Source organism: Panthera uncia (genome assembly GCF_023721935.1).
Source record: "Panthera uncia isolate 11264 chromosome A1 unlocalized genomic scaffold, Puncia_PCG_1.0 HiC_scaffold_16, whole genome shotgun sequence".
NCBI lineage: Eukaryota > Metazoa > Chordata > Mammalia > Carnivora > Felidae > Panthera > Panthera uncia.
This window is the reverse complement of record NW_026057576.1, coordinates 21,973,696-21,994,483: the sequence shown is the minus strand read 5'-3', so window position 1 is coordinate 21,994,483 and position 20,788 is coordinate 21,973,696. Positions and strand designations below refer to the sequence as shown.

Here is a 20,788-nt window from a genome sequence, read left to right as displayed (position 1 = left end):
TGCTGCATGTCACTGTCCCGTTTTCCCAAAGAGAATATTTTTATTTTATTGGATATTCTTTCCTGCTTTGTCAAAGATTAGTTGGCCATGTTTGTGGATTCACTTCTGGATTCCCTATTCTGTTCTACTCATCTAAGTGTCTGTTTTTGTGCCAGTACCATACTGTCTTGATTACAGCTTTCTAATACAAGTCCCAGATTGTGATGCCTCCAGCTTTAGTTTTCTTTTTGAGGATTGCTTTGGCTATTCAGGGTCTTTTCTGGTTTCATACAAATTTTAGGATTGTTTGTTCTAGCTCTGTGAAGAATGCTGGTGTTATTTTGATAGGAATTGCATTGAATATGTAGATTGCTTGGGGTTGTATCGACATTTTAACAATATTTGTTCTTCCAATCCAGGAGCATGGAATATTTTTCCATTTTTTTAATGTCTTCTTCAATTTCTTTCATAAGCTTTCTATAGTTTTCAGAGTATAGATTTTTCACCTCTTTGGTTAGGTTTATTCCTAGGTATTTTATGATTTTTGGTGCAATTGCAAATGGGATCGATTCCTTGATTTCTCTGTTGCTTCATTATTGACATATAGAAATGCAACTGATTTCTGTGCACTGATTTTATAGCCTGCGACCTTGCTGAATTCATATATCAGTTCTAGGAGGTTTTTGGTGGAGTCTCTGGGTTTTCCATAGAATATCATGTCAGAGAGACAGAGAATCTTAAGCAGGCTCTGTGGGGCTCGGTCTCACAACCATGAGATAATGTCTTGAGCCAAAATCAAGAGCCAGACACTTAACCAACTGAGCCATCCAGGCACCCCATTAAAGAAATCTTAAGTGCTCTCTTTATAAGGTGCCTCTTCAGACCTTGCTGGGGGTATTATATAACATATAATATATAGAGAGATATAGATATAACATGATATGTGGATATATCTATATATATCCTGCTTTCTAAAATATTTTTAAAAATCCAAATTGTGAAATACACTTAGACCCCAGGGTTTTGGATGAGGGGTCATAGATCTGCATACATAAATTTAAGGTGAGTCTGTAGATAGCAGTTTGATGTCACATGAGAACACAGCAAGAAGGCAAGCCAACGAGAGACTTGCCAAACCTCCCTACACCTTGAGCTTGGACTTCTAACCTCCGGAACTGTGTGAAAATAAATTCCCGTTTAAGTCATGAGTCTGTTTTTGTTGTAGCATACCTAACAAACTAAGCTAACAGGTGGCCTAAATTTCAAAGCTTAAGGAACTGCAACAGAATCAATGAACATTTGCTATTGTGGATTCCCACACTTTCCATGCCTGCCATCCTTGAATTGGAACTTTGGCAGCAACAAAGGCATCTCGTACAACAGGGTCCAGAGTGTGAAGTTAACTTTTGATGTGGAAAACAAAAAATGTTAATATGAAAATTTTCAAATATATCAGAAGTAGAGAATAGTACAATGAACTTCCATACACTCTATACTCAGATTCAGCAGGTACCAAGATTTTGCCTTATTTGGTTCAGCTCTCTCCTTTCCACCTCCTTCTTTTCCTTGGCTGCAGTATATATATATATATTAATTAGACAACCAATATTTTATTATACTGTATAATAGACACTGTTATAACTGCAATTTATGTATAGTGGTATGCCATTGGATTCACATTAATACAAAAGTAAAGAAATTGAACTGTGAGGTAATTTATACTTTCAGTTAGAATTCCAAACTAGGATACTCATTTCATTCCATGTATTATTAAAGATATCCATCTAAAAAATGTACTTTGTTCCCAGGAAATTGCAGAAGTTGGAAGACAAATGTTTTTCTATAGGTCATGTTTCATTTAAATATTAAAAAGGAAAAAAAGCTAGAAAAATCAAGTTTGCAGTTCATTGCAAGGATGTGATTAAAAACTATATAGCACCTCAGGAAATACATTCTCATTTAAAAAAAAAATGTATATATATGTGGATTTTTAAATCCATCCCATCTTTTATCTTTAAAAAAGATAAAGAACCAAAATGTTAATTTCTATGATCTCTAGATAGAATGTTAGTTTTATTTTCTTTGTACTTTACTATACTTGCTAAATGTTCCACTATGGATGTTGTATTACTTTTGCAATCAGAAACAAAAATTTTTTTAAGTACACTAAAATAAATCAAAATATAGTTGTGTAAGCACATTATTTAAACATGGAAATTAACCATCAGAATTTAACACTGCTTAAAAGTGATTCCTTGTGAAAACTGCAGTAAGAGGGAAGGTGAAGACAAGTCAGTGCTTTCCATTCTAAAAACTTTCAGCCAATCTGTTAGTCTTAAAATCAGACATTATTATGGTAAGTTTTTTCAAAAGAAATGAAGGAAGGAAGAAAAGAAAGAAAGGAGGGGAAGGGAGGGAGGGAAGGAAGGAGACGGGAAGGAAGGAGACAGGAAGGAAGGAAGGAAGGAAGGAAAGAAGTGAGGGGAGGGAGGGAGGAAGAAAGGGAGAGAGGAAAGAAGGGAGAAAGAAAGAAGGAAATCAGAAGTAAAGAAAAGGAAAAGAAAGGGGAAAAGAAAGAGTAAAGGAAGAAAAGAAAGGAAAGGAAAGGAAAGGAAAGGAGAAAAAAATAAAAAACTAGTGGGAAGACTAATGGGGAAAAAAAGAAGAAAGCAACAACTTCATTTTATTTCTTCTGAGACTGTCATGGGTCTTTGTGAAACCTACCAGTTGTGATTACTAGTTCAGCTGAATGCATTACATCATGTTCATTCACACTCCAGAATTCTACTTAAGTATGTATAAAATCAAACTGGATTTACAGAAATAATTTCCTACCTACACTAAAGGAATATTTAAATTTAAAAAAATCAGAGTACAAACAAAAATATGTTTATTTACACATATTACAATAATTACAGACAGTAAAATTGAGACAACTTCCCGTTACTGTGACAGAAGCTACCGGCCTTCACTTTCAAATGAGGTTTTTGTTATTTTGAGATATGATGCGTACATGGGTTATTTCCCTCAACTTTTATTTCCAGAAATACTATGTACAAGTCCAACATAACTGGAACATAACAGGATAGGGCAGCACTGAAATGAGTAATTTTTTTTCCAACAATAAATTTTGATTATTCTTTAAATATTCACTTAGTGGTTTAGAACTGAAACGATAATTTTTGGCTTAAAAAAGAAAGTCCAGTGATTTTTAATGGGCTGCACGGTTCCACTATAGGCAGTATTACCTGGCTTTTTTTATAGGCTTGCTATTGTGTAAGAAACAGAATTCCACAGTATTCAATTCTGTATGAATTTTGTCTTTTATGTTTTTTAATCAGAGTCACTACTACTGCTTGAGGAGTCTGTTGACATAACTTCTACATCATCTTCATTTTCTTTATTATGCCCTGGAGGTTCCAACAAAAAGTCATTACTGTGATTCGGTGGTAACATATTCATTGACATGTCATTTGACTGCCATGGATATTGTGGAGCAAGGACATCTGGAGAAAAGAAAGCATATATAACAACACTTCTACTATTAATTTACTACTTGATTACTTTTCCCTTCATGCACACAACCTGAAGTAAATATTCTTTTTAAGGCCAGGAATCAAAATATACATTTGGCTAAATTAAGAAAAAGCAAATTTATCAAGGAAAAGCATGATATTTTAATAACTAGAACGTGTGTTTTATTTTTTAGGAAATCATGCTTCCATCTAAGTAACTTTATAGAGTCAGTTGACTAATTTTTCTTTTGTAAGACATTCACAATTACAAATCAAATGTTTTCATATATATATGCATATATATGTAAATTATATGCAGATTATATCATTCTCTGTCTATTCTCTCTGTAGATTTTAAATAGCTAATATTTACTATACTAAGTATTACAAGTTTAAACTACCTGTTAGGCTTTAAATCCACTCTTCTCCCTGAACCCTGAAAACATCTCCTTTGCCAGCAGCCGCAATGTTAATCTTTGTCAGCAGAGGGCACTGGAGGGACTCTGCAAGGGGAACAGGCCTCTAAGGGATCCGATGTGATGTTTTCCTTCTCACTGCGCAGTGCCTGGCTGGCGTGCAGGACATCAAGTGGTGCTCACCCCCTAGCAAGTTGCCGTGGCGTTAAGTCTCACATTACGCCTGGCGTTAAGTCTCACATTACGCCAAAGGTGGCTTCCCAACAAGGCTCCCTGGAACCCTAGTGGATCACCTCCTGCTTGCCAGCTCTGGCCTGACCTCATCCATCTAACATCTCTGCCAGCCAGTGGGCCACAGCTATACCCTCTCCACCCAGAGCGCCATGATATGAACAAACAGCCTTGGGATGGGGGTGGGAGGAGTCTCTTCTCAGTTGGGCCCTTCCTTGGGTACTCTCTCCTGATCTTAGATGTAGCAGCTGCTCCCACATTTATTACTACTGTATTTTTAAAAAATAGTTCTCTTTACCCTTTAGTAGTATCATCTTGTTACTAGTTAATAATTCTTTAAATTTTCCTTGTTCATACTGCTGATGTCCTTTCTGCCTCCTGACTGGGCTGTGACTGGCATATAATACAGTATAATCAAAATGAGGAAAATGAAAAGATATCAAGGTAAATTAATGCACAGTGAGTTCTCAGTTTGTACGTTAGATAAACATAATGTCTACATAGCATTTTCAGTAACACAGGAACATCCTTACAATAAAATATGAAGCAGAAAGCATTATCTAGGGCATGTTTTAAACACTGTAAAAAATACAAGGAAAAAAATGAAATAGGTAAAATATTAAAAGTGATTGCTCAAAAAACCCCATAGTTTTTGGTTTTTATAACCTTTTTTATTAAAACTTATTAAATGTTCTACCAAATAAAAACAAAAGTCACCTACAAAAAATAAAAGTTGGGGAACATAAATAAAGGTTATGAATAACACAAAACTATATGCAAAACTTAAGGATGAAATTCAGAATAAACTGAGTCACACAAGAGTGCTATTTTATTTAGTTATTAAAAAGTCTGTAAAAAGCTTTGTTATTCATTTGGTTAATATGGAGTTTTTCAGGAGTGGGTTCACTTTGTATTCTTTAAAATGAACATATATATTTCTTATTCTGTTTATATAGCATATTTCACAATTTTATTTAAAAAGCTATGTTTAGATCCTAATAATAATAAAAGAGAGGCCTAATGCCCAAGGAAAATAACCTATTAAAAAATGAGAGAAAAGTCAATTTATTGTAGTTTCATAAACTCCAGCTAGAACAATCTTTAAACTAGAGTAAGCAGAGAGCAGGATAATTGGCAGAAAACTTAGCTATTAAAATGAGTTGGGTCAGATGCCTGAACGGCTCACTGGGTCCAACATCCGCCTCTTGATTTAGGCTCAGGTTATGATCTCACGATTTGAGTTCAAGTCCTGAGTCATGCTCCATGCTGACCATGCAGAGCCTGCTTGAGATTCCCGCTCTTCCTCTCTCTCTCAAAATAAATAAACTTAAAAAACAAAATAAAATAAATAAAACAACTTGGGTCTAGAACCTCAAACTTGTCCAACAGCCAGATATTCCATCACCATGTCTGAAAAACCTCAGTCTGTTCGAAAGCATTTTTCTGATCAACGTTACCTGGCAATCTGCCTGCTGCAAGTGCATCTCCTGGTAAATGACCATTTACACCATTAGTGGAAGGATTGTTCATTTGACCCAATAATCCACTTCTCATCTCTAAATCAGTTGGGTATGGTCTCCGTGGGTCCCCTAAAAAAACAGACTGCTTTTAATTCAATCATATACAAAATAAGCATTGATACCTTCTCTAAAGAAGTATTGATTTTCCTTGGTTCACTCTGAAAAACTCAAACTACATTTCAATTTTGGAACAAGAAGGTCATCTTATCAACTGTTATTAAGAGCATAATATATTTAAAAATACATGCATTTCTTCTCTGAACCTGCATAGAAATATACTACTCTTTATACAGAAAAAGAGAGAGAGAGAGAGAGAGAGAGAGAGAGAGAGAGAGAGAGAAGTCTGTCATTTTAGCAATTCCAGATAACAAATTAAGAAAATTATAACAGTCTTGATTCTTGTAATTTACCTGCATTTCCTAGTAAGAAAGTAACAAATGATACATACTCTTGAGGGAGAATAAATAGATCATGACACATGACACACTTCTGTTTATAAGACAGAAAGGACTGACTGGAATGCTTATTTGAAGGACTGTCTAAATTAAAACTTTTTCTAACCAACCTCTTTGATCTTGTCATTTAAAGACTAATTCCTAGAACCTTCCAGGAGAGTATCTAGAGCCAATGTTCATTTCCAATCATGAAGGCATACTGTTTAGTTTGGGGATGATGAAAATTTGGCAGATTTGGACTTTTTGGTAATACTTCTTACTCGCTCCAGATCACTTACCCCCCCAAACTGGTAATTGGTAAAATACCATTCACAAGTTACTGATGTTGAGAGATGTATCTCCCACTCCTTCCAGAAGACCACTGCTCTACATTAGGTCCCTGTCTTATGTACTGTCAATGTATGTTGCAGCTCATTGCTCTTTGCTGTTTCTAATTACTCCTGTTCTTTCCAGTCTCATGTATTTGCTGTTGGGTGCTCAGTGCTTCATCCTTATCACCAAAGAGCTGGAATTGTCTGCTTCCGAGGCCAGAACCCTTGGGGAAACTCCAACTGTTCTAAAAGGTGGGCTTCTGGCCAGCCTGGGTATTACAGGCATATAAATCTATAGGTTTTGAATCATCACATATCATCTTGTACTTTTAAACATGAATTTATTATTTTTCTTTAAAAAGGAAATAAACACAGTTCCTGTGGCAACAGCTTTGTAGAAAATCAAACTGATAAAACCCATGGCCCATATTATTCCTTCTAAGATATTAAAGATGTGAAAATCACCTAAGATTTAAAACCACATATGTCTACTTTAAAAAGAGAAGTATTTTACCTGGAACCCAGGTCAGTGGGGCACATACAGCATTACTCGCACTAATCCTATGTGCGTATTTAATTATTTCTTCAGAGGAGATGGCACCTGAGAGTCGAGAGCATAGCATGTTAGTCTAGTAACTTACAAGGGCATAAACACGTGCCTCACAGTCACACATCATACTTTATTTTTTATTATCTGTATACAAGATAATCTGAGTTACCTACCTTCCCTAATAAAGCTAATAATACGTATATTGTTAAACTTAGATCATAGAGATTTCCCAACTAAAGAAAAAAACGTTCAGAAAAATCGTCTGACAAAGTGTCAAACTTGGGACATTAGCATGATAATGCTCACTATCTCAATTATTAGCTACCATTAGTCTTACTGTTCTGAAAGCAACAGTGAACACAAAATAGAGGCAAGAGTGTTTTGTCTCCCAATGACAAAGCTATTAAATTAGAACAGCAGTTCACACTATATCACTCAATTGTTGGCTTACTGTGCCACTAAGGATATAAGTAGATCTAAGTAGAAACAAATCCACAATACATTCATTAGATTAAAAAAGGTAAGCCACTAAATAATATGTATAGCATGACCTGGTTTTTGTTTTAGAATATATGTACATATATACTTGTATTGTTCCCATTCTATCTGTATTAAACATCTTTAAAAAAAAAAAAAAGTGGACACACACCAAACATTAGCAGTAGTTATCTGAAACAGGAAAAGAAGAAGAAAGTTAGACAACCCTGAGGTGACTAAAGGTAAATCATCTACGAAACCATTAAAGTAACCGAACTTTGGGGCACCTTGGTTGGTTGAGCTCAGTTGGCTGAGCGTCTGATTTCAGCTCAGGTCATGATCTCATGGTTTGTGGGTTCGAGCCCTGCGTTGGGCTCTGTGCTGACAGCTCAGAGCCTGGAGCCTGCTTTGGATCTGTGTCTCCCTCTCTCTCTGCCACCCCCCACCCCCCGACTCACACACTGTCTCTCTCTCCTTCAAAAATAAACATAAAAAAAAAAAAAATTAAAAAAACAAAAGTAACCAAATTTTCATCGTAACTCTACTTTTAGTACACAAACTAAAAAATCCAAAATGGAAGTCTTTTAAGGAGAGGAGGAGGACAGGAAAAGAAGGTCTGCTGGGCTTCTGCACCATTAAATGTGCACACACCCCAAAGCCACATGTAGTTCTGACTTCATGACACTCTAGTCCTGCTCCATTTGTCCACTGCACATTCTCTTTCACTTTTGCAAGATCCATCTTTTCCAAGATCTCAAATCCCACTTGCTTCCAGATCACAGTTCTTTTCCCTTCTCCCAACAACTTTATACACTCATTGTCATTACTGCGCATTTGGATACAAGGCCGTAACTTGCCATATGTTACTGCTTCTTATAACCTGAGAAAGGTGTGATGTCTCCTCAGTAATACATAGCTCAGTGCTAGAACCTAGCACTTTACAAGAAAAATTTACTGGAACCATTTCAAAAGCAGCAAATGATTACCAGTTAACACTCTCATCTGCTTCTTCAAACAAAAACTTGGATTTTTCAGAAAGTCATTCAGTGTTTCCCACTGTACTAACCTTTTCTTGCTTTTTCTATTGATTTGAGTTTTTCTTTTGCTTGGTAAACAGCTGTTGCCTAATTTGAACATTAAAAAAAGAAATACGGTTTATTCTTAACTATATCAAACAGTTTTTGGCTTAATTCACAAAATCATTAATTCCATATGAACAACATGCAAAATTTAGAAATCCCCACAATTTATCTGTAATGTTCTCAAATACGTGGGTATCATTTGTATCAGTTAATGAAAGAAATAATATATGTTCATGAATCAGTCTCCATTCACAAATTCTATCACAAACATGCAGAAGAGATTCTGACCACATACCACCCCAAGAGCATTCGGGTTCAAGGATAAAATATCAAAATGTTTTTTTAGTTTGTAAGATACATTCTTGGATTGATGATCTTATTCATTTATACATTACCACTATCTCTAAGCTTAATGACTACTATAATGAAAACACCCACAACCACCCCCCACTCCCACTGGAAAGATACATGAAAGGGTAAAATGAAGTTAAGCTAGTATGTATATGCATCTTCAACTGTAACACAGTGGTTAGGAGTATGGAGACAGAGAGAATTAGGTTTAAGTTCCATCTCCCTACTTTTCACTCTCCCTGGGCAAAGTAGTTATCAATTTAAAATCTCAGTTTCTTCATCTGTAAAATGGAATGGTACTAACCTCGCATAATTATTAAGAAGAGTAAGTTAAAACATTTAAAGTGCAAGCAAGCACAAGGCTTGATGCACAAGTGCTCAATGTTAGTTGCTATTACCTAAATCATAAAATTCAGTCTTTTTATGGTCCTTGTGTTAACTCTATTTAACTCCATAATTATATTTTTGGAAATTTAAAGAATATAATCTGAAATGCAGAAGAAAAACAAAGTTTTTTTGCAATGATATTCATGAAAGTATTATTCTGTAACAGTAAGTTGGAAAACTAAACAAAATGGATACAATATACGAAAAATCCCTTAGTTTTAATAAATGGTAATAGAACACCAGTTGGTATCCTACTAATTACAAGATACAAAATGAATTCCTCTGAGGGGAAAAAAAAACTATGTTGTACACCTGAAACTAAAGTAACATTGTGTATCAACTATACTTTGATTTAAAAAACAATTATAAGCCTACTGGGAAATTAAAAAAAAAAAAAAAAGAATACACCTGAGACTGAAATGAAAGGCAAAAAACTATGAATAACAGCACAGAGGGACTGACGGCATTTTTTCCCTCCTCTTTCTACTTTTCTGTATTCTCTGAATATCTTTTGATAAGCAAGTATTACTTTCCTAATGGAAAATAGATTTTACTATGTTTTTTTTTTTTTTTTTTTTTTTTTAAAGCATTTACTTGGGGTCATTTTTTCAGCAGGAATGGTTAATTTACCCTGAACCACTCAGGTTTCTATTTATTGGAGCCCATTTGGACATATTTTGAAGATTCATCAGGGATAAGGATTCCAGCAGTGTCTGGTCCATATGAGAATGAAACTCAGCTGTTTCTGTAATATCACCATATAACAATTGCATTCGTTAGTATTTAGTGAAATAACCGGATAAATATGAGCAAAGAAATTGCTTTTTTGAAATAGTAGCCAAGAACTAGAGTCCTGGACATATGCCCAAATCCACCTAGTTTAGAATGGAGGATGAAATAAGTTAATGGAGTCAGTTTTAATCAATTTATAAAATTGGTACATATTTCTACTGATTTCAAAATATTTTTAAAGTTGAAGTAAAGATTTAGATTACTAACAACTTAAAACTTCTATCAGGACAGGATAAAAGTACAACTTCTATTAATTCAATTCAATTCCATTAGTTCTATTAATTCAACACTGAGAAATCTTTAAATGATGAAAATATGGTTCAAAAGTAATGCAGACTACCTTAAAACATTAAGTTAAAAAGGGATGACCATGGCCTTTCATTCAAACTGTCAAGTTCTCATTTTTGCACTTAGGAACTTAAGTGTTCTGCCAATTCAAAATACTTTAAAACAGATTTATTTTTCAGAAGTAAATTAAACAGTATCCTTTTTTTTAACCTCCTCTTCTATGAACTCACCAATATTTGCTCTGCTTCCTTTAGCTGTTTTTGTAGTTGTTGAATATCACTGTCTCTCTTCTCTACTTCCTTTTCTAAAACTTGCATTTCATGATGGATTTTTCCCTGATTAAGTGCCAATTTCATCAGTTCTTGAAATTCCCCATCTCTGTGAATTAACAACTCCAGGACCTATCAGATATTGATTAAAGCAGACAGCAGAATATTGAAAAGTGACATTCCAATGAAACAAAGAGTCTACATGTAAACTGGCTAGGCTATAAAATGTTAACACCTCCAAAGCATTATTCTAATCAATGTTAAGAATAAAAATAGCCTACTTCTGATTATTTTGGAAAAAAGACTATCAAGACTTTTTACTTTTTCTCATTACATGCTATTCTTTCATGCAAATAAGAAATACCAATATGCCAAAATGAGGTTTATTCACTTCCCAGGAAAGATAAAATTTTTGTGTATCCTTAAAAATACAAAATAAACAGCCTGATTTAAAAAATGAGCAAAGGAAAACTGATGCAAGCCACTCTGGAAAACAGTATGGAGGTTCCTCAAAAAATTAAAAATAGAACTACCCTACAACCCAGCAATTGCACTACTAGGTATTTATGCAAGGGATATAGGTATGCTGTTTCGAGGGGGCACACGCACCCCAATGTTTATAGCAGCACTATCAACAATGGCCAAAGTATGGAAAGAGCCCAAATGTCCATTGACAGATGAATGGATACAGACGATGTGGTATACATATACAATGCAGTTATTACTCGGCAATCAAAAAGAATGAAATCTCGTCATTTGCAACTATGTGGATGGAACTAGAGGGTATTATGCTAAGCGAAATTAGTCACAGAAAGACAAATATTATATGACTTCACTCCTATGAGGACTTTAAGACACAGAACAGATGAACACAAGGGAAGGGAAGCAAAAATATAAAAACAAGGAGGGGGACAAAACATAAGACTCTTTAATATGGAGAACAAACAGAGGGTTATGGGAAGGGTTGTGGGAGGGGGGATGGGCTAAATGGGTAAGGGGCATTAAGGAATCTATCCATTCTTGAAGTCACTGTTGCACTATATGCTAACTAATTTGGATGTGAATTTTTAAAAAATTTTAATTTAAATTTTTAAAAAAGTGCAAAGGAAATGAATAGACCTTTTTCTAAAGACATACAAATGAACAAAGGTACATGAAAAGGTGCTCAACATCACTAATTACCAGGGAAATGCAAATCAAAACCACAACTGGATATCACCTCATACCAGTTACAACAGTTGTAATAAAAAGAAAAAAAAAAAAAAAAAGATACCAAATGTTGGTGAGGAGGTGGAGAAAATGGAACCTTCATGCACTAGTGGTGGGAAACCCACTGTGGGAAACAGTATAGAAGCTATTACTTAAAGAGTTAAAAGAGAACTACCAGATGATCCAGCAATTCTACTTCTGGTTACTTACCTGAAGAAAATGAAATTATTATCTCAAAAAGATATCTGCACTCCTATATTCACTGCAGCATTATTTACAATAGCCAAAATAGAAAGCAAACTAACTATCCATCAATATATGAATGGATAAAGGACATGTTGTATGTAAGTTTTTATTTAAGTTCCAGCTAGTTAACATACACTGTAATATTAGTTTCAGGTGTACAATGTAGTGATTCAACCTTCACATACAATGTCTGGTGCTCATCACAAGTGCCCTCCTTAATCCCCACTCCCTTAACAACCACTCCTCTGGTAACCATCAGTTCGCTCTCCAAAGCTAAGAGTCTGTTTCTTGGTTTTCCTCTTTTTTCTTCCCTATGATTGTTTGTTTTATGTCTTAAATTCCATCTGAGTGAAATTACGTGGTAATTGTCTTTCTCTGACTTATTTTTCCATAGCATAATACTCTCCAGCTCCATCCATGTCGTTACAAACGGCAAGATTTCATTCCCCCCCTTTTTAAAAAAATTTTTAAAAAACATTTATTCATTTTTTGACAGAGATAGTGTGAGTGGGGGAAGGACTGAGAGAGGGAGACACAGAATCCAAAGCAGGCTCCAGGCTCTGAGCACCCCTTGGGGCTCGAACCCATGAACTGTGAGATTATGACCTGAGCTAAAGTAGGATGCTTAACCAACCCTCATTCCTTTTTTATGGCTGAGTAATATTCCAGTGTGTGTGTGTGTGTGTGTGTGTGTGTGTGTGTGTGTGTGTGTCTGTCTGTCTTCTCTACCCATTCATCAACTGATGGACATTTGAGCTTTTTCCAGAATTTGGCTATTGTTGATAATGCTGCTGTAAACACCAGGGGCATGTATCCCTTCAAATTAGTAGAAAATGTGTGGTATGTACACACAGATAGAGAAATACTATTCAGCCATAAAAAAGAAGGAAATCTTATCATTTGTGACAATAAGGATAGACCTTGAAGCCATTATATTAAGTGAAAAAAGTCAGCAAGAGAAAGACAAATACTGCACGATCTCATTTATATGCGGAATCTACAAGAGACAAACTCAGAAAAAGAAATCAGATTGGTGGTTGCCACGGGTGGGGGTGGGTAAAATGGGTGAAGATGATCAAAAGGTACAAACTTACGCTCATAAGACAAGTAAGTTCTGGGATGCAATGTACAGAAATGGTGACTATAGTTAACGATATTACATTGTATACTTGAAAGTTGCTAAGACAGAAAATTTTTGCAACTTAAAGTTTGTAAAAATGTACAGAGAAATGGGGCACCTGGTTGGCTCAGTTGGTTAAGTGTATGACTTTTGATTTCGGCTCAGGTCAAGATCTCATGGTTTGTGAGATCGAACCCCGCATCAGCCTGCTTGGGATTCTCTCCCTCTCTCTCTTCCCCTCCTCCACACACACACACTCGCAAATAAAAAATAAACTTAAAACATACATATATATAAAACTCACACTAAACCTGTGATTTCATTCATAGTATTGCTTTACAATGAAGATGGTTAAAAAAGAGCAATTTCCAAAAATAGTAAATAGGTGGTATGCAGATACAACCTTTGACCTATGAAGGTTAAAAAGCATAAAACAGAAAGTCTGGGTCCAAATCTCTAGTCTTTCGTTTACCAGGGATATAGTAACAGCACCTTATCACATAAGGTTATTGTGAGGATTTATGATATAATGCATGTAAAGTACACACAGGAAGAGCCCAATAAAGGCTAGCTATCATCATCACTACCCCACTACAGAATTAAGATGCAATCTTACCTAAATACCCTTACTTAACTGTGCAACGTGGGGAATAATACTTCAAGAAAGGAAATGGCTATCAAAATTCAGAATCAATTTTAAAACTGTTAACAAAAATTTGTTAAAGAGTAAAAAGTATAGACCTGCCTCTTCAAGTTCCTTTCGATATGAAGTTCTCCTCATTTTTATAGGACTCAGACAAAAGACTGAGCTATATCTTCTGTCCATGTATTAAAAGTATTTACTTTGAATAATAGTTTCTTCTATAAAAAGTAGTATATTCTACTTAATATACCTACAGTCCCTATTCTTCTCAAGTCACAAGAGAAAGCAGGGTTTCCACTTCTATAAAAGTATATTTAAAAAGTTATTAACCAACTTGTTGTTTCACAACACGTTTCAAGAAGTTTACAGTTTGACCTATATTGTATACTACCATAGAGCAGTAAAGATTCTTTGGAGATTTTATTGTTGAGTAGAGAAAAATTATTCAACTGAAGTCAGACCTCGATTCTAGTTCTATTCATCCATCAACCTCTAGTTCACTTATCCACTCTGGAACTCAAGCTCTTTTATAACACAGGAGGTTATAAAGACCATTAATGTCCCTTCTAAGTAAAATTCTACATACATGAAAATACGAATAAATAAAATGGAGGCTAGAAAATTTTCAAATGGGCACATCACACTAATATTTAACAGTTTCAATGAAAATTCACAGTACTAAGTATAACGTTTAATTCTGTTTCAGAGTGGTGATGATAACTACCCACCATTACTAAGCTCTCCCTATGTGTACTTAAGAATGCAGTATAATACATCCTCACAACAACCTTATATGACAAGGTACTGTTATTTTTAAGGACAGAACTGTTAGTTTTTAAAAAGTGTAAGAAATATTAGTGCTGATAAGACAGGTGTTAGTTATGACCTACTGAATCATCTGTGTGCCTGGCTCATAGCAAGCATATAATTGCCTAGGAAGTAAAGTTAGAACTTATATTTCATTTTGCTTATTTCGTAATTCTTATTTGGCTTCACAGGTATTTATGAATAAAGTATCTGAGACTAGCATTCTTTTATTACCATATTTCTCTATAAGCTTTTTCTAAAAACAAAATAAGCAATATACAAAGAACAACTTTAATATCCCTAAAATTACCAACTTACACTACCTGTAGCTTTATCTAATTCCCCCCTCTCTTCCTGAGAGCATTAATCCTTGAAGAAAACAGTTTTCTGATACTTCACTATTGACAATCAACCAAATTTCTCTGCCCTCAAAACATATGATAAAATTAAAATGATGAAGGGGTGGAAAGTAAAGAGAAAAGATCTATTAGAGATTTCTCCTGTCTCACATCATTAAATAGGCTAATTCTTCCTATCTGTTTCCTCTTAAAAAATTTTTTTTAATTATGGCAAAAAAACACAAAGTGACATTTACCCTCTTCTTTAAAAAGTTTCTGGGTCAGAAAATCAATCTCACTGTAGAAGATTACAAAGCACAGAAAGGAATAAAGAAAATAAAAACTACTTATAAACTTAACATCTACAAAATAACTTCTATTAATAGTTGTATGCTCTTTTATTTCTATTCATTTTCAAGATGCATTAGGGGGACAAGCCTATAATAAAAGGTTTATGGGAGCATTAACTTTCTTTATTCCAAATATTGTTTTAATGTCCATTTAACAAGCCTTTGATGGTTAATTCAAAAGACAAAAATGAATAAATGTGTAACTACAACTATAAGAGAAAATACTATTCACCCTTAGACAACTATTTGCATCTTAAGCAGTATGACCTTATATAAGAGATTCAAAGAAAGTATCAATTTAAAAGTTGTAATTAATAATTTAATAGAATTCAATCTTCCTATTTTCAAACAAAGTAAATTTAAGTAGGAAAACTGCAGTAAATGATGGGGATTTCTTGTTTGTAATTTAAAAAGAAGCCACTTACCTGGTTTTCCTCATCAGGCGGCAACAACTTTTGGTTTCTTGAAATTGCCAGCATTTCTATAAGTTCTCTAGAAAAAGAAAAACAAAAAACAAAACACCTTTGCAAAGCAAATACAGTAGAAGCCTTCTCAACTATCTGTACCTAACTGACTTGCTAGATTCATGGTACCCACAGTACGCTGAGTATTCACAGCCACTGCTCCACAGTGACTATGCGCTTGGGCTCTCACCAGCTTCAAGACTCAGTTTTGATTGTTACCAGATGCATCTATGCAAGTTTTACTTACTAGTGTAATTACATAAATTAATATCCATTACATAAATACCAATGAAATATGACTGCCAACAGAGAAGAGCTATTTCTATAAAAACCTAAGCTGAATGCTGGGGAAAGACTCAAGAGATGTCTGCAAAGGCCTACTTCAAAGAAGCAGGGAAAGTCATACAAATTCAGCAAGAGTCTGCCCTAAGACTGTTTGATGAGCATCTAAGTTCTCATTTCACTTTATCATTCATTTAAAGTAATCTCTACACCCAACATGGGGCTCGAATCCACAATCCTGAGATCAAGAATTGCATGCTCTACTGATTGAGCCAGCCAGGCACCCCTCATTTCACTTTAAAGAAACAAACTAGTGGGGTGCCTGGGTGGCTCAGTCGGTTAAGCGTCCGACTTCGGCTCAGGTCATGATCTCATGGTCCGTGAGTTCGAGCCCCGCGTCGGGCTCTGGGTTGACAGCTCGGAGCCTGGAGCCTGCTTTGGATTCTGTGACTCCCTCTCTCTCTGACCCTCCCCATTCATTCTCTGTCTCTCTCTGTCTCAAAAATAAATAAATATTAAAAAAAATAATAAAATAAAAGTCAACTTTAAAAAAAAAACAAACAAACTAGTAACTGGTAGACTTTGCATTATGGGTGGTTTATGCAAGAAAAACTCCTACATTCAGCACATTGGCCATGCCCCTTCATTTACATATCATCCAGGGCTGTTTTCCCACTATAATGGCAGAATAGGGTAGTTGCAGCAGAAAATTTATAGCTTGCAAAAATCAACAATATTTATTATCTGGCCCTTCCTCTACAGAAAAAGTTATCTGACACCTGTCTTAGATGAAAAGATTAGTGAAAACATAAGTTTATATGCTTTAAGGTAAAATAAAACAAGGAGTAGATGAATCATTTTTAATCATTTTCTACTTTAATTGAATTTTTTTATAAAGTTTATTTCTTTTAAGAGCATATGCACCTGCGTGGGAGAGAGGCAGAGAGAAGGGGAGAGAGAGAGAGAATCCCAAGCAGTGGGGCTCAAACTCACAAACCACGAGATCATGATCCTGAGCTGAAATCAAGAGTCGGACGCTTAACCAACTGAGCCATGCAGGTGCTCCTAACTGAATTTTTAAAAATTTTTTTGACGTTTATTTATTTATCGAGAGAGAGAGACAGAGAGAGAGAGAAAGAGAGAGAGAGAGACAGAGACAGAGAGAGACAGAGAGAGAGCGAGCGAGCAGGGGAGGGGCGGAGAGGGAGTCATAGAATCCGAAGCAGGTTCCAGGCTCTGAGATGTCAGCACAGAGCCGACATGGGGTTGAACCCACAAACAGTGAGATCATGACCTGAGCTGAAGTTGGACGTTTAACTGACTGAGCCATCCAGGAGCCCCTGAATATTTTAATTAACCGCACAAGTTATCAACTAAGAGGGATTCTTACATATAATAAAATCCTATCTTTCTGGAATGAGCATTTACTAGATATACCAATTTTCCTATATGAAAATTAGTATAAACATAATATATACATTATAAAATATATCACAGTATAAAATATGTCACAGGTAGTATCCATATATTAGCTTCAAACTTGCTGACAGATGGACTCCAGAAATTATTCAAGAGGCACAGCTGCACAATTAGCTACCTGACACGACCAGTCAGCCCCAGTGTTTGTACCTTCTTGCTGGCTGCTAGGCTATCTTCACCTTCCTATTTCCATCTTCCTACTCCTACCTTCATACGGTTTTCCTGGATGGTGCCAACTGGACCCAACCTTCCCCACTACTAGGTTCTCGTACCACTGTGTATGAATTTGCTAATTAATGAAAAAGGGGGATATGGCAGTGGAAAGTCTTCATTCACCCATTCATTAAATATTTCTTGAGTGCCTCTTACGTGCCAGGCACTTTCTAGATGCTTGAGTTATAAAAGCAAACAATGGAGGGGTGCCTGGGTGGCTCAGTTGGTTGAGCATCTGACTCTTGGTTTCAGCTCAGGTCATAATCTCACAGTTTGTGGGATCAAGCCCCGAGTTGGGCTCTGTACTGACAGTGCAGAGCCTGCTTGAGATTCTCTCTCTTCCTCTTTCCTTGGCCATCCTCTCACTCACACATGTACACACACACTTTCTCTCTCTCTCAAAATACATAAATAGACATTAAAAAAAACAGTGAACAATGGAATTTAAATTCTAATACAGGAGACAAAAATAACCAAGAAAACAGGTAAATAAAACTAGGGTTATAAGGGTTGGGAAGAAAATAAAGCAGAGTGTCAGTGAGCTGGTCTGGCTACTTGCCCTGGGTAGGGTCAGGAAAGGATTCTCCAAGTGAGAGGAGCCAGCCATGAGGGAAGAATGCGTGTAAAAAGTCACAGCTAGTTCAGGGGCCCAAAGATGGTTTGAAGAAGTGTGGCCAGAACGTAGTATACACTGGGGAGCAGGATACAAAATGAGGACAAGGGGAGGGAAGGAGGGAGGGGCCAGACTACTGTGTCAGGTCCTTGTAGGTCATGGTAAAGGATCAGTGTATCATTCCAGAGAATGAGAAGCAACTGGATCATTTTAAGCTGGGAAATGATATGACCTGATTTATTTTAAAACAAGCTAAGCTATCTGGAGAACAGATTGTAAGAGGGCCAGAATGGAAATGAAGTTAGGTGGCTTCTGCAATGTTCCAGGCAAAAAATGACATTGGCTTTGACTGGGTCCTAGCCACTAGGATTTAGTAATGGTAATAGGTGAAACATGTACAGACTCAGAATATATTTTGGAGGTAGAGCTGGCAAGACAATGATGGATTAAACAAACATTTCATGAAAGTAGCATGTTATATTAACATATATACGCGAACCCCGCGTCGGGCTCTGTGCTGACAGCTCAGAACCTGGAGCCTGTCTCCCTATCTCTCTGTCCTTCCCCTGCTCACGCTCTGTCTCTCTCTCTTTCTCTCTCAAAAATAATTAAAAATAAAAAAAAAAACTTTTAGACAATTTGTTTGAATTTTAATGTTTAATTTTGAGAGAGAGGGAGAGAGAGAGACAGAGCACGAGCAGGGGAGGAGCAGAGAGAGAGGAAGACACAGAATCTGAAACAGGCTCCAGGCTCTGAGCCGTCAGCACAGAGCCCGACGCGGGGTTCGAACTCACAAACTGCGAGATCATGACCTGAGCCGAAGCTGGACGCTCAACCGACTGAGCCACCCAGGCACCCCAGACTACAATTTGTTGTGTTTTTTTTTAAATTCATCTAAAGACTACCTCATTCTATCATATTTTCCAAAGTAATAAAATATACTAAAAAGCTATATAATCAGGTTACAGTAAAAGATACGTCCTAAATTTCAAACTTACTATTTTCTAAAAGCCAAGAAGTTATACTAGTGAGTTTTCTTTTCATTTTTTTTTCATAACAAATGCAAACACGAGAAAAATTTCATTAAGAGGATAATGACAAATTTCAGATGACAGAATCAGTATATGTAACTATCCAATTGCTAACAAAATGGGATTTTTTTCAAAAGCCAACCACACTGGAACAACCTCACTCTGTGAAATCTCAATGAATCCTAGGTGGCAAACTACAAAGTGACATCTCTTCCACTGCCACCACCATCCATCTCCAGGGTCATAAAAGATAAATTTTCACTTACTGTCACCCAGTCTTTCTTTAGAGATGAATAAATAAAATAACAGCAGAGTAAGTCATGAGAAAATCAGAGGAAAAGAAAAACTTTTAAGACAATTAATTACCAGGGTGCAGAACACCTCAAGAAAGCAGCAGCTTATCTCCAATTTGTCACAAGACTCAGTGGAGGCTACAAATCAACCAGAAATCAAAGTGGCATTCCTGGGGAAAGGGCAATAGAAAAACGACAGCTTCTTTTAAAGAAATCAAAAGAGAACTCAGCGCCTCAACTAATCATGCACAACTAGAAAGCTGAAGGGGGAAGGTTTCAGAAATGCTGAGATTGTTTTTTTTTTTTTTTTGGTCTCATAGTAAACTCATTTTGTGCTTTATTGAAAGACTGTGCTGTGAAGATGCACACATTGCTGGGACTTAAGAAATGTATTCAGGAATATGCCGGTCTAATGGATGGTGGTACAGCAGACTGTTTACAACTGCTTACAATCAGTTTTTACTAAAAGTTAGGGTTAAGAATTCTAGTTAATGTAGTGGTTGAAGCTACTAGAATAAATAAGGGAAACAACTCTGCAAAAAAAAAGTAGGATTCATGTTTTCAATAAAAGAAAAGAAGATGCAACTTTCTCTTGAGGAAAAAAGAAGTAATGGTATCTTAAAGTGAGGTTGATTATATAATGACAGAAAACCTAGGGTTGCCTGGGGGCGCTGAGTGGGTTGGGCGTCCAACTTCACCTCAGGTCATGATCTCATGGTTTGTGGGTTCAAGCCTCGCATTGGGCTCTGCTGTCAGCACAGAGCCTGCCTAGGATCCTCAATCTGCCTCTCTCTTTGCCCCTCCCCCACTGGTTCTCGCCCTCTCCCTCTCTCTCTCCATAATAAAGAAAGTAAAACAAGAAAGAAAAAAATAAAGAGGGAAAATTCAGGACAAGAGAGAACTCCACACTCAAGGTCTGCTGCAGACTGTGACCCTGATGTGACTAGAAGCCAATGTGGCCAGAAGCTGATGTGACTCAAGGACTGCAGAGCCCTGTGGAATGACTGAAGAGCTCTACAAAGAATGCATCGGATTTCAACCTCTTCCTGACGAGGTCAGAGAAGAGCAAAACTACAT

At 36.1% G+C, this 20,788-nt stretch overlaps 1 protein-coding gene across 2 annotated transcripts in view; it reads right to left on the bottom strand.

Moving 5' to 3' along the window:
• Window positions 1-2,852: 2,852 nt before the first annotated feature.
• MED4 (mediator complex subunit 4) overlaps window positions 2,853-20,788 on the bottom strand; it is a 46,532-nt gene continuing 28,596 nt past the window's right edge. For both annotated transcript variants that reach the window (XM_049646931.1, XM_049646932.1), the window contains 6 exons: window positions 15,762-15,828; window positions 10,585-10,755; window positions 8,521-8,578; window positions 6,942-7,028; window positions 5,599-5,730; window positions 2,853-3,485 (listed from right to left, as the gene is read on the bottom strand). In XM_049646931.1, coding sequence (XP_049502888.1) covers window positions 3,313-3,485; window positions 5,599-5,730; window positions 6,942-7,028; window positions 8,521-8,578; window positions 10,585-10,755; window positions 15,762-15,828 — 688 coding nt within the window. In that variant the 3' untranslated portion in view covers window positions 2,853-3,312. The remainder of the gene's footprint in view (window positions 3,486-5,598; window positions 5,731-6,941; window positions 7,029-8,520; window positions 8,579-10,584; window positions 10,756-15,761; window positions 15,829-20,788) is intronic.